Source organism: Armigeres subalbatus, chromosome 3 (assembly GCF_024139115.2).
Source record: "Armigeres subalbatus isolate Guangzhou_Male chromosome 3, GZ_Asu_2, whole genome shotgun sequence".
Lineage (NCBI taxonomy): Eukaryota > Metazoa > Arthropoda > Insecta > Diptera > Culicidae > Armigeres > Armigeres subalbatus.
Window position 1 is genome coordinate 152,913,858 of NC_085141.1, and position 18,864 is coordinate 152,932,721.

Genomic DNA, 18,864 nt, shown 5'->3' on the forward strand with positions numbered 1-18,864 from the left:
GAAATTCCTCCAGGAATTCCACCGGAAATTCCTCCAGGAATTCCACAGGAAATTCCTCCAGGAATTACACCGGAAATTCCTCCAGGAATTCGACCGGAAATTACTCCAAGAATTCCACCGGAAATTCCTCCAGGAATTCCACCGGAAATTCCTCCAGGAATTCCACCGGAAATTCCTCCAGGAATTCCACCGGAAATTCCTCCAGAAATTCCACCGGAAATTCCTCCAGGAATTCCACCGGAAATTCCTCCAGGAATTCCACCGGAAATTCCTCCAGGAATTCCACCGGAAATTCCTCCAGGAATTCCACTGGAAATTCCTCCAGGAATTCCACCGGAAATTCCTCCAGGAATTCCACCGGAAATTCCTCCAGGAATTCCACCGGAAATTCCTCCAGGAATTCCACCGGAATTTCCTCCAGGAATTCCACCGGAATTTCCTCCAGGAATTCCACCGGAATTTCCTCCAGGAATTCCACCGGAATTTCCTCCAGGAATTCCACCGGAATTTCCTCCAGGAATTCCACCGGAATTTCCTCCAGGAATTCCACCGGAATTTCCTCCAGGAATTCCACCGGAATTTCCTCCAGGAATTCCACCGGAATTTCCTCCAGGAATTCCACCGGAATTTCCTCCAGGAATTCCACTGGAATTTCCTCCAGGAATTCCACCGGAATTTCCTCCAGGAATTCCACCGGAATTTCCTCCAGGAATTCCACCGGAAATTCCTCCAGGAATTCCACCGGAAATTCCTCGAGGAATTCCACCGGAAATTCCTCCAGGAATTCCACTGGAAATTCCTCCAGGAATTCCACCGGAAATTCCTCCAGGAATTCCACCGGAAATTCCTCCAGGAATTCCACAGGAAATTCCTCCAGGAATTCCACCGGAAATTCCTCCAGGAATTCCACCGGAAATTCCTTCAGGAATTCGACCGGAAATTACTCCAGGAATTCCACCGGAAATTACTCCAGGAATTCCACCGGAAATTACTCCAGGAATTCCACCGGAAATTCCTCCAGGAATTCCATCTGAAATTCCTCCAGGAATTCCACCGGAATTTCCTCCAGGAATTCCACCGGAATTTCCTCCAGGAATTCCATCGGAAATTCCTCCAGGAATTCCACCGGAAATTCATAAAGGAATTCTACCGGATATTCCTCCTGGAATTCCACCGGAAATTCCTCCAGGAATTCCACTGGAATTTACTCAAGGAATTCTACTGGAATTTCCTCAAGGAATTCCACTGGAATTTCCTCAAGGAATTCCACTGGAAATTCCTCCAGGAATTCCACAGGAAATTCCTCCAGGAATTCCACCGGAAATTCCTCCAAGAATTCAACCGGAAAGTTCCTCCAGGAATTCTCCCGGGGGTTCCTCCAAAAATTCCACCGCTAATTTCTCCTGGAATTCCTCCGGAAGTTCCTCCAGGAATTCCACCAGAAATGCCTCCAGGAAATTCCTCCAGGAATTCCATCGGAAATTCCTCCAGGAATTCCACCGGAAATTCCTCCAGGAATTCCACCGGAAATTCCTTCAGGAATTCGACCGGAAATTAGTCCAGGAATTCGACCGGAAATTCCTCCAGGAATTCGACCGGAAATTACTCCAGGAATTCTCCCGGGGTTTCCTCCAAAAATTCCACCGCTAATTTCTCCTGGAATTCCTCCGGAAGTTCCTCCAGGAATTCCACCAGAAATGCCTCCAGGAAATTCCTCCAGGAATTCCATCGGAAATTCCTCCAGGAATTCAACCGGAAATTCCTCCAGGAATTCGACCGGAAATTACTACAGGAATTCCACCGGCAATTCCTCCAGGAATTCCACCGGCAATTCCTCCAGGAATTCCACCGGAAATTCCTCCAGGAATTCCACCGGAAATTCCTCCAGGAATTCCACCGGAAATTCCTCCAGGAATTCCACCGGAAATTCCTCCAGGAATTCCACCGGAAATTCCTCCAGGAATTCCACCGGAAATTCCTCCAGGAATTCCACCGGAAATTCCTCCTGGAATTCCACTGGAATTTCCTCCAGGAATTCCACCGGAATTTCCTCCAGGAATTCCACCGGAATTTCCTCCAGGAAGTCCACCGGAATTTCCTCCAGGAATTCCACTGGAAATTCCTCCAGGAATTACACCGGAAATTCCTCCAGGAATTCCACCGGAAATTCCTCCTGGAATTCCACTGGAATTTCCTCCAGGAATTCCACCGGAATTTCCTCCAGGAATTCCACCGGAATTTCCTCCAGGAAGTCCACCGGAATTTCCTCCAGGAATTCCACCGGAATTTCCTCCAGGAATTCCACCGGAATTTCCTCCAGGAAGTCCACCGGAATTTCCTCCAGGAATTCCACCGGAATTTCCTCCAGGAATTCCTCCGGAATTTCCTCCAGGAATTCCACCGGAATTTCCTCCAGGAATTCCACCGGAAATTCCTCCAGGAATTCCACCGGAAATTCCTCCAGGAATTCCACTGGAATTTCCTCAAGGAATTCCACTGGAAATTCCTCCAGGAATTCCTTCGGAAATTCCTCCAGGAATTCCTTCGGAAATTCCTCCAGGAATTCCTTCGGAAATTCCTCCAGGAATTCCACCGGAAATTCTTCCAAGAATTCAACCGGAAAGTTCCTCCAGGAATTCTCCCGGGGGTTCCTCCAAAAATTCCACCGCTAATTTCTCCTGGAATTCCTCCGGAAGTTCCTCCAGGAATTCCACCAGAAATGCCTCCAGGAAATTCTTCCAGGAATTCCATCGGAAATTCCTCCAGGAATTCCACCGGAAATTCCTCCAGGAATTCCACCGGAAATTCCTTCAGGAATTCGACCGGAAATTACTCCAGGAATTCCACCGGAATTTACTCCAGGAATTCCACCGGAAATTCCTCCAAGAATTCAACCGGAAATTCCTCCAGGAATTCCACTGGAAATTTCTCCAGGAATTCCACTGGAAATTCCTTCAGGAATTCCACTGGAAATTCCTCCAGGAATTCCACCGGAAATTCATATAGGAATTCTACCGGAAATTACTCCAGGAATTCCACCGGAAATTCATCCAAGAATTCAACCGGAAATTCCTCCAGGAATTCCACTGGAAATTTCTCCAGGAATTCCACTGGAAATTCCTTCAGGAATTCTACCGGAAATTCCTCCAGGAATTCCACCGGAAATTCCTCCAGGAATTCCACCGGAATTTTTTCCAGAAATTCCACCGGAAGTTCCGCCAAGAACTTCACCGGAAATTCCTCCAAGAACTCCTCCGGAAATTCCTCCAGGAATTCCACCGGGAATTCGTCCAGGAATTCCATCAGAAATTCATCCAGGAATTCTTACAGAAATTCCTCCAGGAATTCCTACAGAAATTTCTCCAGAGGAGATTCCTCCGAAGTTCCTTTCAGAAATTCTTCCGAAGTTCCTCCAGGAAATCCTCCGGAAGTTTTTCAGGAATTCATACGGAGGTTCCAAAAGGAATTCCCGGAAGTTCCCCAATGAGTTCCTTCGAAAGTACCTCCAGGAAGTCCGTCGGAAGTTCCTCCAGGAATTCCTTCGAAGAAATTCCTAAATGCCTCCAGGAGTTCTAGAAATTATTTCTCTGGCAAAAAATCATTTTTTTCAGAAAGTTTTTAGCGTATAAATTCAGTGTTTAGGCTTACTAGAAACAAATTATAGCATTAGTTTGAACTTAAAGCATATTAAACGACGGAAAACCTTATGATCTGCTTCTTCTTCAATTTTGAGGTGAGTTATTTGACAACTTGTCTGTGGCTCATTACCCTATGACGTTAAGACGGGTCTTTACGACTCCTTATCTGAACCTTAGAACAAACGATATGAAACGTTAAGTTTTTCTCTTGTTGATTTCACTGATTACCCCGAGAATTCCCTGACTTTTCAGTTTTGACTGTGATTCCCTGATAGCTCCAGATTTTTTTCTGGTAGTCTGAAATTTTTCCAAGTTTTATCAGACAAAATGTAACCAATCCAAGCCCAAAGCATTTCCAAAGATATTTAATAAAGAAATTTACAGGGAAATTGTTGAAGAAAGTCATAAAAGAATTCCAGGATGAATTTCGGGTTAATTTCTGGAAGAATATTCGACGCAGTTCATGCCATGGAGTGGTTGTTAGCCTCCTGCCAAGCAACTTTTATTCTTATTCAATAAGATGCCGGTCGGTCGGGTAAAGGGTTGGTAGTGGAAACGTTGGTCGTTTGCTGACAGGGTAAGGGGGTTCACTTCTCTCCTGGTGTGTAAATCTGATCAAGCGAGTGTTCACCAAGCAGGTGCGGCTCCCAACAGTGCCCATTACCTTTGTCAGGAGCGACTGAGAATCGTCCGAGTAACTGTGAGGGACATTAAGCAACACTGTGAACTATCCTTCTTCAGAAATTCAGAGAGTTGCGGTTAATGTGAGCTGGTGCCTTGCTTTGTTGGCCTACAAAAGAACCAAGCAACGGATAATCAACGAAAGACTACGAACCGGAACCATCTGAGAAAACCACAGCGACGATAATAGACTAGTAATTAGAAGCTAGTCTAGTCACATGCAGCTTCAAATCTCTCAGCATCATCAAGTCGACAATAACTGGCATTATTTTCGATATAGTTGTAGGAATTCAACATCGTAGTGACAACACACACGAGCTAGGAACAGCTTTCATTAGAAGGAATATATGTAGAGATGCATGCACACTGCGGAAGCATTTGATGAAGATAATATATTATACATGTAGCGCGGGGTTGACACCTGCTCAAGCTACGCCATCAAAATCTTCATCGATATTCGAGCGCTCAGGATGACCAGGAAGAGAAGTTTAGACCGACTATTGGTTGACGATTGAGAAAGGCCTAACTAATTTCGACGCTTCCAGAACATGTCCAATCACAGCACCTACTTCCAACATGGCCTTCCATCTCGGTACCGTACACCTGAAGAGCAGCTCAGCCGAAAAAAACAGAGAACCTGCAATGAATCGCAAACAAACATACAACATAGTGAAAAAAAACTTTACAAAATGTCACTTTACTTGCGGAATAATGCATCAGAGCATTATTTCGCAAGGGTAGACGTAAACCTGTGTTTTCTTCACTGCAATACGCCTGCTATTGTTAAATTATTTGATTTCCTTGTTAGCTCCGTACTATTCAAGGAATGTCAGCAGCAGAATCATTCCTTGACCGCTACTTGTCCTATCTATTTGCCCAGTACTTAAGAAGTCCATACCACCCTTTAGAATACAATTTTGGGTCAGCTGTTTTGTCAGCCGGATTTTGGTCCCCGTGCATTTTAAATGGAGCCAGGATTTTGATTTTCCGTGCCCAAATCCCGAAAACATCGCATATGCAAAAATTCATGGGGAAAAAATCCGCGGACCAAATTCCCGAGGTGTGAGGCTACCTTTGCGATGTTTTTGGGGTATATGCGATGTTTTTGGGATTTGGACACGGAAAATCAAAATCCCGGCTCCATTTAAAATGCAAATCAAATGGATCAAAATCCGACGGAAAATTTTCCTGACGTGTGAGGTAGCCTCAGTCCATGGGCGTAGCCAGGATTTCGAGAAGGGGGGGGGGGGCAACTTTTTTGGTCTTCTAAATCGTAGTTTTATAGTAGTTTGATAAAAACACATGAATATTAACACATGAAACCAAATCGAAACAATAATGATTAAAACAATAATAGATTTAAAAATACGTGATTTATTGCTCATCAGATATTTTTAAATAAAGTGAGAAAAACATTAACGAACTTAGTATTCAGAAAGAATATAAAATCGGCTATAACAATTATTATAAAAATCCTGCATTCTTCCATAAGTTTAAGAAAACCTGAACCATACATCTGAATTTCTAAACAAATCCTCTCTGAAATAATATTTATTATAAAATAGGCAGAAAAATCAATATGCAAGCTTCCTCCAGGAATTCCTTCGACAATTGCTCCTGGCATTTTATCCGAAATTCTATCAGGGATTCTTTAGGAATACCTCCAGCAACTTCTTCGGCAGTGTCTTCAGGAATTCCACCATAAATTTTGCCGGGAATTGATCCGAAAATTCCACCATTATTTACTTCGAGAAAATCTTCACGAACTTCTTTATAAGTTCTGCAGAATTCCCTGAAATAATTCAAATAATTTCGTGCTGTTTCCCATAATTTTTAAGAATAAGAATATTCCGTGGAAATTCCGCAGAATCGCCAGTAAACATTCCTGAGAATTTCACGAAAAATCTTCGAATTTCTGGTGTAAATTCCATAAAATTTTACGTGAATTGTTTCGAATAATTTCTTGTGAAAATTTCAAAGAAATTCTCCAGGATTTCCAACGGAAATTTATACAGAAATTATACCGAAAATGAAATCAACAATGGAATTCTCGGAGGAATTCCTAGATTAATTCGCAATGAAATCCTGAAATAATTCCGGTGGAAACTTCAAGATTTCCATTGGGAGATCCCCCAGGAGTTTCTCCGAAAATTCCTCCTGGAATTCTTCCAGGAGTTCCACCGGCATTTCCACCAAGAATTTCTCTAGGATTTCCTTCGCGAATTATTCCGGTACCGGTCTAGGTGCCCGGTGCCGGTCTAGGCAATTTTCGGATTGGAAATTGTCTCGACTTCCCTGGGCATAAAAGTATCATCGTGTTAGCCTCATGATATACGAATGCAAAAATGGTAACTTGGCTTAGAAACCTCGCAGTTAATAACTGTGGTAGTGCTTAATGAACACTAAGCTGCGAGGCGGCTCTGTCCCAGTGTGGGGATGTAATGCCAATAAGAAGAAGAAGAAGTCTATCGGAAGTTCCTCTGAACATTCTTCCGGGAATTTCGGCAGAATTGGAATTTATTTAGGCTTCTTCAGGAATTTATATAGATTTTCCACCAGAAGCTCCTCCGAGAACTTCTCTGCGAGCTCCTCAGGGAGGTCCTCTGATGATGATAATGGTCCAGCTACAAACCCCAACAAAGGTTTCAGCTAGACGAGATTTGTCTATAAGATGAATTCTCTTGTTTCCGAGAATGCTTCTGGTAGTTTCCCCGGGGTTCCTTTAAAAATTCTCTCGGGAGTTTCTTCAGAAATTCTTCCAGAAAATTCCTTCGAGAGTTCCTCCGGGAATTCCACCAGCAATTCATCCGGAAGTTTCTTCCCTGTGAAGTTCCATCAGAAGCTATTCCAGGAAATTATTCAGGCTTTTTTTCAGGAAATCATTTAGGCTTTCTTCGGAAATTAAACTGGAAATTCCTCCCGAAGTTCTTCCGGTAGTTTCCCTTGGAGCTCATCCGGGAGATCCTCTAGGAATTCTTCTAGGAGTTCCTCCTGAAATTCCTCCGGGAGTTCCTACGGGAGATTTCACGGGAGCTCCTTCGGCAGTTCCTTCGGGAATTCCTCCGGGAGATCCACCAGCAGTTTCTATGAGAATCCCTCCGGGAGTTTCACTGGCAGTTTCTCCGGGTGTTTCTCTGAAAAGGAACTCCCAGAGTAATTTCCGGAGGAACTCCCGGCGGATTTTCTATAGGAGTTTTCGGAGAAACTATCAGATGAATTCTCGGAGGAACTGCCGGTGGAACTTCTGGAGGAATTTATTGAAAAACTACAGGAAGAATTTCCGGATGAAATCCTGGAGGAACTCTCGTAAGAATTTTAGGATGACATCCCAAACGGACTTCCGTAAGAATTCCAGGAGGAACTCCTGGAAGAGTTCTTAAAAGAACCTCCCGGAGGAATTCCCGTAAGAACTCCCAGAGAAATTCTCCGAGGAACTTTTGGAGGAATTAGTAGATAAATGCCTAAAGAAATGCCAAAAGAATTCCTGGAAGAAAGCCTGATTGAATTCCCGAAGGAACTACTAGTGGAATTTCAGAGGAACATCCGGTGAAATACCCTATTTAACTCTGATGGAACTTCCGAAAACCCATTTCCAGTGAAATTCCTGCCAAATATCGTCCAGGAATTCCCTGTGAAGTTCCTGGAGGTATTAGCGGAGAATTTCTTGGTAAAACTCTTGGAAGAACTCCCGGAGGAGCTCCCACAAGCATTTCCGAGGCAATTCCCACATGGAAGTCCTGAAATAATTTTTAGAGAAGTTCCTAAAGGAATTTCCGAAAAAATATCTGAAGGAATTCCCAGAAAAAATACAAGGAGGAATTAATGCCGAAATTCCCAGATGAAATCCTGAAAATATTCCCAGATGAATTGCTGAAGAAAATCCCAGCGAATTGTTCCGAAGAAATTTCTAGAAGAACTCTTGGCAGATATCCGAGTAAATTCCGAGTGAAGTCCGGAAGGAATTCTAGTACACTTCCGCGGAAAAGCTCCTTGAGAAATTCCTGAAGGAATTCCTGGAGAAGTAGCTGAAGAAACTCCCGAAAAAATACCTGTAAAAATTTCTGGGGAAATACTTGGACGAATTCCAGGAGAAATTCATGAAGATATTTGTAGAGGATTTCTTCAAGGATATTCTGAAGTAATTGCGAAAAGAATTCCAGATTGGAATGCTAGATGATTTCGCTATTGAATGTTTGGAGGTATTCCCGGAAAATTTCCTGGAAGTAATCCCAGAGGAATTAAAGGAAGTTCCGAGAGGAATGCCCGGAGAAGTTCCTAGAAGAATTCCCGAAGGAATTTCTTATAGATTTACAAGTGAAATTATGGAGCTAAATCGGAGGATTTCCGTCATATATTTATGAAGAAACTTCTGGTAGAATTTTGGGAAGAAATTCCATATGTATTCTTGACGGAACTCTCGAATGCATTCCTGAAGGAAATGCCGGATTCTTCCTGAAGAGAGAATAGCCGGAGAAATATCTAGAAGTAAATCTTGGAGAGAAGTAAAGAAATCTTCATGGAATTTCTTCGTGAATTTCCTAAACAAAATTTACTGGGGGGTTTCTAGATAAGGAGGAATTACAATTACATGAGAAGGATTTTCGAACGATTTTCAGAGGAATTTGTGGATAACTTTCCGGAGGAATTCAGAAGTTCCCATGGGAGCTTCTAGAAAGATTTCAAGGAGAATTTTTGAGCCCGAAATGTTTCGAGTTGTTTTGAACTTTCATATATTATAGATCCTGGATGCCCTAATAAGTTTTGGGAATCTTTTGAATTTCAACCACCTATTTCTGTATATGATTGGATCGTAAAGTGCACATGTGCACATGTGCCCCCCTCTGGCTACGCCCTTGGATCTCACCAAATTTGTCTCCTCTGGTCGGGTCTCGTCGGTGTCCTGTCACTGATCCATTCGTAAAACAGGGGAATTTTTTACTGTTTCTCGAATTTCACTCGTATTCACACTTTAAACTCGATTCAAATGGAACAAAAATGTCAAACGCGAAAAAATGCTTCCTTTCGTGGCGAAGCCTACTAAGAAACTCCAACATTAGCTAGTAAACGCTCGATGTATATTTACTTGAGATACAATTTATATAACCCTGCGTTGAGCTGCTGTAATGAATACTCGCTTAACTTTTCAAAAGGACCTAAGTAACATTTTTTTCATGATTTAATTTGAATACTGCAATCAATAGCTCTCATGTTGTTCTGTTGATTGCGCTATGCAAATTAATTCATGAAAAAAATGTTACTTAGGACCTTTTGAAAAGTTAAGAGAGAATACTTCAAAATGTGTCAAAATTTTGTAAAATTTGCAACAAACCCTTTTTTCTGCAACGCTGAATTTTGGTTGCTCACTACAAATGGCTTGAAGAACCGAATCATTCCTAAAAATACGCTCATCAATAGTGTCGCAACCGTTCGGGTGTGTCCTCAGGTTCGTTTGATATTTAATAATGTCGCTGAAAATGTTGAAGAAATAATTTTGAACTAAATGTTGTTGGTCGTTTCTTCCATGTTCATTACAAACCTGAGTGGATGGTAGAACATCATTCCGTAGAAAACTAAAAATAGATGGTGTGCGGCACGGAAGCTATTGTAACATCGATCGCGAAGTGGTCGCCTCGAACAATATGCTATTGCGAATAGAGAAACCAGCATCACACAGCCGGAGAATCCAGTAGGGGTTGCAACAAGTAGGCGAAGTTTACTCTATACAACCATGGTATTCAATAAATAGTATTTATGATTTATGGACTTCAAATGGTATTCACTTACATCGTTTCTTCCGGAAGCCCAATTAATATCGGCAAACTTATCATCATAATTATCCACGAAATTAATAATGTTGATTATATGCGCAATGCTATGGATAACTGTAAAAATGATATTTCCGATCACATTTTACTTCACATATTATTTTAACTATACCGAAAAATTGAATACTTACCACTTACAATTATCAGTCCCGCTCCCAACGTAATGTGCAATACTTTTATTTTCTCCAAATATAACACAAGTGCTCGAATTGACCAGCGTCCGAAAAGTGTATTTAACAGAACATTGAACGTCCGAGCCACTGGAAGTGCTATCAGAGTCATAGTTAAGTTGAGTACTGGGGCCGTACCACGAGAAATACAGAGACCATTCTAAAAGTGTTCAAACAAGTATTAGGTGAGTTTCGTGCACAGAATTACTATATAGGTACTTACGCCCAAAATCTTACTGAGATAATAATATTCTGGGTCATGGTGGTAGTTTGTGAATGCTTTGCAGAATACAACAAAGTTGAATCCGATCCATGTAAACTAAAATAAGAGTAGAGTAATAAAAATTCTAAATTGTATTTTATTAGTTTTGGCAGAAGATTTTATAAACTTTTTTCATCCATCGATTAATTATTGGGAAGGCTCAATTATATGAACCAAAGTATAAAAATGTAGCTGTGACTCCCTTTAGTTCTTCTATTTTAACATGTTGTTGACTTTTTAAGGTACGTAAAAAAATCTGAACTCTTTACGTTTCAGTTTTTTTTTTTTTAGTGAACGGTTTAACAATTCTCGCTACTTCCTTTCATTCCGTTAGCGCACGCTTGCGTTTGACATAATTTTTTCCTTCAATACCAGTTTTTTCTTTCCCGTATACTAAGTATACGTAAAGACTATATAATTGAATTGAGGTGATGTGTGTGTGTTTCTGTTTTTCTTTTCTTTTTTTATATAGGGATGAAGGCAAATCTGCATACAGACACCTGAAATTATCACTCAGGGAGTGGGGTTGGCGCGGAAGGCAGAAGGCCCGACCACCGGAGACCGCTGAAGTCCCCCGGCGGCGGAAGCATCCCCCACAGACAAACAGGCATAACACATTGAACATTCACTCATCAAATTCATCGTCGTACACACACTAACGACATCTGTTGTTTTCACTAAGTTGGACAAATCACGCACCAGATGGCGGTAGTGAACAAACTTCAATCTCTAGCAAATCTGATTAGCGCGCCACGATTGATCGATTGGCCAACTAATGATTATTAAAATTATCAAGTGAATCAGTGAACGATGAGAATTCCACGAGTGTTATGTCTGTTTGTCTGTGATTCCCCGATACTGACGACCCGCATTCGTGGAAGGCTGTTACATTACCAACACTACACTTTCACCTGGTTAGCATGTTCATAGATCCGCTCAAGTCCTACGCACATTCTCATTTCAATGGGTGACCGGACGAGTGCCGAGATCAGAACAAAGATTCCGGATACCATAGCTTCCGGTTCAGTAGTGCCCCGACGACCCGAAGCCGGTGCATTCGCGCGCCACGATCTACTCAACTGGTCCTCGGCGGTGCACCTAGCCTACTTCGATATACGAGTTTCGATTGCCTTGAGTCATTCAGCTCTCACCTTATTCGTTGAGGCATTTAGCTCCCGCCCTGGTCGCGATCGCGAACGACTCGGATAGTCCCCGACGGCGGATATAACCTACTCCGACGAGAAGTTCCCTGAAAGCGGGAGCTCCTCCGAAACCGGCCGTTTCGTCACGTTCTGAGGCTACGCGCGGTAGCTGGCGCTGGCGTTCCCATTCATTATCGACATATATATTCACGACTTCCGCGGCGGAGTACTCATGGGCCCGCTATCCGTAAAGGCTGCCTGCTGCTGCTCTATTCGCCAATTTCGTTATAGGATGTCGGCTATCCTGGATGTCGCTCTTGCGACCGCTCTCCACTGTTCTGGGTTCTGGCACATTTTTCTGACGATGTTATCGGTGGTAGTGTCTGTTCCACATGCTTCCAACATCGCACGCCTTTCCGGTTCGAACCGGGGGCATGTGAACAGGATGTGTTCAGCCGTTTCTGTCACGTTTGGGCATTGCGGACAAGTGGGAGAAGCCGCGTGTCCAAACCTGTGTAGTTACCTGGGTCAAGCCAAAGTTTAGCTCTCCATGAGGTCTGCTAATTCATGCCGACACACTTGGATACGGTGCGATATACGCTGATGACTCTCAGACACATTAGCCTATGAGTACTCTCCAGTTTTCGCACGTTTCGATCCCCAGGCTGGACCTCCGTATCGTAGTATTGCAACCACCACGCTTGCCAGCAACCTGCGCTTGCTGGAGCCCACCCTAGAGCTGTTCGCCATCATTCTCGATAGTGCCGCTATTGCCGTCGACGCGCGCTTGCAGGCATAGTCGACGTGACTTTTAAGGCAAAACTTATCGTCGAACCTCACCCCCAATTGTTTCAGAGATCTCTTGGAGGTCATGTCGCAGCAGCCGACTCTAATTGTCGCCTCTTAAACCGATTTCCGGTTGTTAACGACTATCATCTCCGTTTTATAATGCGCCAGCTGGAGCTTCTTGCTGTGCAACCATTCTCCGTACACGGTCATGGTTACGTCTTCAGCGCATCCCAATAACTTGACTCCTGGTGGGAGCTTTAACATCAGCACGCCATCGTACATCACGTTCCACAGAAATGGACCCAGAATTGATCCCTGTGGGACACCTGCCCTCCTTAGCCGTGCGGTAAGACGCGCGGCTACAAAGCAAGACCATGCTGACGGTGGCTGGGTTCGATTCCCGGTGCCAGTCTAGGCAATTTTCGGATTGGAAATTGTCTCGACTTCCCTGGGAATAAAAGTATCATCATGTTAGCCTCATGATATACGAATGCAAAAATGGTAACCTGGCTTAGAAACCTCGCAGTTAATAACTGTGGAAGTGCTTAATGAACACTAAGCAGCGAGGCGGCTCTGTCCCAGTGTGGGGATGTAATGCCAATTAGAAGAAGAATAAGAAGAAGAAGAAGGGTCCGAGTGCAACGAACAATCAACAAGAGAGTTCGGACCGGAACCATCGGCGAAGACCACTGCAACGAAAAGAGACTAGCGATTGGAAACTCGGTTCGTGGAACTGCAAATCTCTCAACTTCATCGGGAGCACACGCATACTCGCCGATGTGTTCAAGGACCGTGGATTCGGCATCGTAGCGCTGCAGGAGGTTTGTTGGAAGAGATCAATGGTGCCAACGTTTAGAGGTAATCATTAGGGTGGTTCAAAAAATCGATTTTGCTCCACAGTGCTCATCTGATGCTTTACCATGTTCTGAGTGTCCTCTGAAAATTTGAGCTCATTTGGATTAAAACTGATTTAGCACAAGCCGTTTCAAGTTTGCATGCAAATTAGTATGGGGAAATTAATTTTTTTAATTATACTGTTTATGACGCTTCCCCATCAAGCGCATATTAAAAGAAAACCTACAAAGCTAAAAGGAATACTCAACAGCTTCCACTCAGCGAAAACCGCATCTCAATTAATCGTTCCAATAATTGGCAATCGAATTTAATCTATACCGTGGTTTTCTGGAGCTAATTGCATAACTCATCAACAGGCAACATTGCTGCTCGTGGCGCGAAAGATAGCACACACACAAATTCAGGCTACTATGTTACACTGCACATTTCAGTGATGCCCTCAAAGAAGTTTAACGATCATGACTAAAGATTCGCAACCTGTCTTAAAATCGATTACTAATTATTGGGACGATTAATCAACATGCGGTTTTCGTTGGATGAAAGCTGTTGAGTGTCCCTTTTAGCTATGTAGGTTTTCTTCTAACCTGCGCTTAATGGGGAAACGTCATTAACAGTATAATGAAAAAATAAATTTTCCCATACTAATTTGCATGCAAACTTGATACGGCTTGTGCTAAATCAGTTTTAAACCAAATGAGCTCAAATTTTCACCACTCAGAACATGGTAAAGCATCAGATGAGCACTGTGGAGCAAAATCGATTTTTTGAACCACCCTAGTAATCATACCATCTACCAGAGCTGCGGCAAAACACACGAGCTGGGAACAGCTTTCATAGTGATGGGCGACATGCAAAGGCGCGTGATCGGGTGGTGGCCGATCAACGAGAGAATGTGCAGGTTGAGGATCAAAGGCCGGTTCTTCAACTTCAGCATAATCAACGTCCATAGCCCACACTCCGGAAGCACTGATGATGATAAGGACGCATTCTACGCGCAGCTGGAACGTGAGTACGATAGCTGCCCAAGCCACGACGTCAAAATCATCATAGGAGATTTGAACGCTCAGGTTGGCCAAGAGGAGGAGTTTAGACCGACTATTGGGAAGTTCAGCGCTCACCGGCTGACGAACGAAAACGGCCTACGACTAATTGATTTCGCCGCCTCCAAGAATATGGCTATTCGCAGCACCTACTTCCAACACAGCCTCCCGTATCGGTACACCTGGAGATCACCACTGCAGACAGAATCACAAATCGACCACGTTCTGATTGATGGACGGCACTTCTCCGCGCTAACATCGACTCTGACCACTATCTGGTGATGGTTAAACTGCGCCCAAAACTATCCGTCATCAACAATGTTCGGTACCGACGACCGCCGCGGTACGACCTAGAGTGCAAACAGATTCTGGAGGAGAAAGATGCAGCGCGGGCGGTCGCGCTGCAGCAAGGTACCCGGCAGAACGTGGAACGTTATAGACGGAAGCGGAGACAGCAGACCCGCCTTTTTCAGGAGAAGAAACGCCGCCTGGAAGAAGCGGAGTGCGAGGAGATGGAACAGCTGTGCTGTTCTCAAGAAACACGCAAGATCTACCAGAAGCTCAACGCATCCCGCAAAGGCTTCGTGCCGCGAGCCGAAATGTGCCGGGATAAGGATGGGAGCATCTTGACGGACGAACGTGTGGTGATCGAAAGGTGGAAGCAGCACTACGAGGAACATTTGAATGGCGCTGAGAGTACAGGCAGTGAAAGTCAAGGCAGCGGAGGAGATGACTACGTCAGTTCAGCGGACGATGGAAGCCAACCAGCCCCCACCTTGAGGGAAGTTTAGGATGCCATCCAACAGCTAAAGACCAATAAAGCAGCTGGTAAGGATGGTATCGGAGCTGAGCTCATTGAGATGCGCCCGAAAAAGCTAGCCACTTGCCTGCTCAAATTGATAATCAGAATCGGGGAAACTGAACAGCTACCGGAGGAGTGGAAGGAAGGGGTTATATGCCCCATCTACAAGAAAGGTGACAAGCTGGAGTGTGAGAACTTTCGAGCGATCACCATCCTCAATACCGCATACAAAGTGATATCCCAGATCATCTTCCGTCGTCTGTCACCATTAGTGAATGAGTTTGTGGGAAATTATCAAGCCGGCTTTGTTGACGGCCGCTCGACAACGGACCAGATCTTTACTGTACCAATCCTTCAAAAATGCCGTGATTACCAGGTCCCAACGCATCATCTGTTCGTTGATTGCAAGGCAGAATACTACAGTATAGACCGCGTAAAGCTATGGAAAATAATGGACGAGAACAGCTTCCCTGGGAAGCTTACCAGACTGATCAAAGCAACGGTGGATGGTGTGCAAAACTGTGTGAAGATTTCGGGCGAACACTCCAGTTCGTTCGAATCGCGCCGGGGACTAAGACAAGGTGATGGACTTTCGTGCCTGTTGTTCAACATTGCGCTAGAAGGTGTCATGCGGAGAGCCGGGGTACGATTTTCAACAGATCCAGTCAATTTATTTGTTTCGCGGATGACATGGACATTGTCGGCCGAACATTTGCAAAGGTGGCAAAACTGTACACCCGCCTGAAACGTGAAGCAACAAAAGTTGGACTGGTGGTGAATGCCTCAAAGACAAAGTACATGCTTGTGGGCGGAACAGAGCGCGACAGGGCCCGCCTGGGAAGCAGTGTTACGATAGACGGGGATACCTTCGAGGTGGTCGAGGAATTCGTCTACCTCGGATCTTTGCTAACGGCTGATAACAATGTTAGTCGTGAAATACGAAGGCGCATCATCTGTGGAAGTCGGGCCTACTACGGGCTCCAGAAGAAACTGCGGTCAAAAAAGATTCGCCACCGCACCAAATGTGTCATGTACAAGACGCTAATAAGACCGGTTGTCCTCTACGGACATGAAACATGGACAATGCTCGAGGAGGACTTTCAAGCACTCGGAGTATTCGAGAGACGGGTGTTTAGGACCATCTTTGGCGGTGTGTAAGAAGACGGTGTGTGGCAGTGAAGAATGAACCATGAGCTCGCCTAGCTCTACGGCGAACCCAGTATCCAGAAGGTAGCTAAAGCCGGAAGGGTACGATGGGCAGGGCATGTTGCAAGAATGCCGGACAGCAACCCTGCAAAGATGGTGTTCGCTTCCGATCCGGCAGGTACGAGACGACGTGGAGCGCAGCGAGCGAGATGGGCAGACCAGGTGCAGAACGACTTGGCGAGCGTGGGGCGTATTCGAGGATGGAGAGATGCGGCCTCGAACCGTGTATTGTGGCGTCAAATTGTTGATTCAGTGTTATCTGTTTAGATGTAGACTAAATAAATGAATGAATGCTGCCTTGATATTCCTTCGAGCGTTATCCGTGTCCCTGAGGGCGTAGCACTCCTCGTCTTCCTCCACCACCAGTTTGATAGGCATCATACCCGCGAGTACACATGCCGCTTCTCGAGATACGGTGCGATATGCGCTGATGACTCTCAGGCACATTAGCCTATGAGTACTCTCCAGCTTTCGCACGTTGCAGTTTACGCTCAACGCCGATCCCCTGGCTGGACCTCCGTATCGTAGTATTGAAACCGCCATGCTTGCTGGAGCACACTGTAGATATGTACGCCATCATCCTCGATAGTGCTGCAGGCGTCGACGACGTGACTTTTAATGCTCAACTTACCGTCGAGCATCACCCCCAATTGTTTCAGAGATCTCTTGGAGGTGGAGGGGTTCTCGTAGCGTAATTGGTTACACGTTTGCCTTATAAGCGATTCCAGCCCCTCCACCAAACCCTCGTCAGTCGCCGGATCCACAGCCCATACGGTGGCGTTTTGGGGTACGCGCCTTACCGTCACGGCTGCCTGATGACGACTGGCAATTTGTCCTTCTCAGAGGCATTCTTCAAACGTTACCCATTTATCTTAGCTATAACTGTACCCTCCACTCTTGTGTTTATCTCTTCCCTGATCGGAAATCTTCCCGTCGTACAAATCGCCGATGATCTGGATCCGTCTGCTACCCAGTTCTCGTCATCCGCGGGGCTGCGGTACGGATCCGACAGGATAGCTACGTCTGTTATTGTTTCTGCTACCGACTGCCACAGCAACTGCTGGGCGGCCGCACAATGGTTGAGGTTGAGCTGCGTTACTTGCACGGCTTATTCGTACTAACAATCAACGGGAAAGCGGACCCACCCATGACGTGGTTGTGTATCCGGTTCCTGCTCGCACATAGCGTGCACGATGGCCCTTTCTCGCACGTGTGCGCCTTATGACCCTCTTCGTCGCATCGTTTACATACGTTACTCTTATCTGGCCCTTTGCACGCCCACGATATGTGTCCCACTTCGAGACAGGACATTGTGACCAGTCAACTTTCAGCTTACCAATTTTGATCACCTTGTTAGCGTCGGCCCTATCTCCATTGTATTGTGCTGTTGCTTGTCGACTATTGGCATATCGTTATCGCTCTCCACGATGACTACTTCGCTACTTGTGTCCTTCTGCTCCATCTCTCTCTCGCACTCGATGCGTTGGGTGGAGATTTTGGAGAGATTTTTCCTTTCCTTGGGAAGGGGTTCATTTCCGTTGCTTTGTTGATTAGTTTAGCTTTATTCATGTTTGTTGTTACTCATTTTTCAGGCACTTTTTCTTAACCGATTTGCTTGCAACAAGTTGCATTCGACGCAGCATCCTGTCCAATTGAATTTGGCTAGACCGGACTCCAGAATTAATGACCGAAATACAAATTTTCGTTGAAAAAATGCGTAAAAAAATGTCACTAGTTTTTCAGGTACTTATCCTAGACCGATTTACACACAAGTTGCATTCGACGCAGCATCATATCCCATTGTTGCCTATTGAAAATTGGCCAGATCGGACTATGAGCTCGGAATTATGGCCAAAATACTTTTTTTCATAGAAAAAATGTGTAAAAAATGTCACTCATTTTTCAGGCTTTTACTTCACCGATTTACTCGCAACAAATTGCATGTTGCATTCGACGCAGTATGCTCTCCCATTGTTTCCTATTGAAAATTAGCCAGATCGGCTATTGTCTCAAAAGTAATGGCCAAAATAATATTTTTTGCACGAGGAAAGCACCATTACCGCTAGGTGGATTAATCAGGTTTATTCAGTATCAACCGATTACCATTTTATTCTAACGATACCGCCATCGCATCGGGGGTGACAATGCGTCTCGGAGGTGAGAATGGGTCATCGCTCTCACCGGCAGCCTGGAGTTCGGATAGCAAAATCGTTCAAAAAGGTCTCTTATATTTTAGTCTTCTTGCCATCAGATACATTCAATCTATTCTACAAGTATTCTAATTTCTAAGTACATAAAACAGTGACCCATTCTCACCCCCATTTGACCCATTGTTACCCCGGTACATACGGTACATACGGTACATACATTATTATTGGAGAGTCGGCCAAGTTGTCGATCTATGACAAAAGGTCGAAAGACAAAACGTCGATAGGACAAAAGGTCGAAAAACAA

At 44.6% G+C, this 18,864-nt stretch overlaps 1 protein-coding gene across 7 annotated transcripts in view; it reads right to left on the bottom strand.

The window, feature by feature from the left end:
• Positions 1–18,864, bottom strand: part of LOC134227726 (NADPH oxidase 4-like) — a 47,845-nt gene that overhangs the window by 26,700 nt on the left and 2,281 nt on the right. For all 7 annotated transcript variants that reach the window (XM_062709384.1, XM_062709388.1, XM_062709383.1 and 4 more), the window contains exons 3-7: positions 10,538–10,633; positions 10,276–10,474; positions 10,104–10,201; positions 9,856–10,037; positions 9,649–9,787 (exon numbers count right to left, since the gene is read on the bottom strand). In XM_062709384.1, the coding sequence (XP_062565368.1) occupies positions 9,649–9,787; positions 9,856–10,037; positions 10,104–10,201; positions 10,276–10,474; positions 10,538–10,633 (714 nt within the window). The remainder of the gene's footprint in view (positions 1–9,648; positions 9,788–9,855; positions 10,038–10,103; positions 10,202–10,275; positions 10,475–10,537; positions 10,634–18,864) is intronic.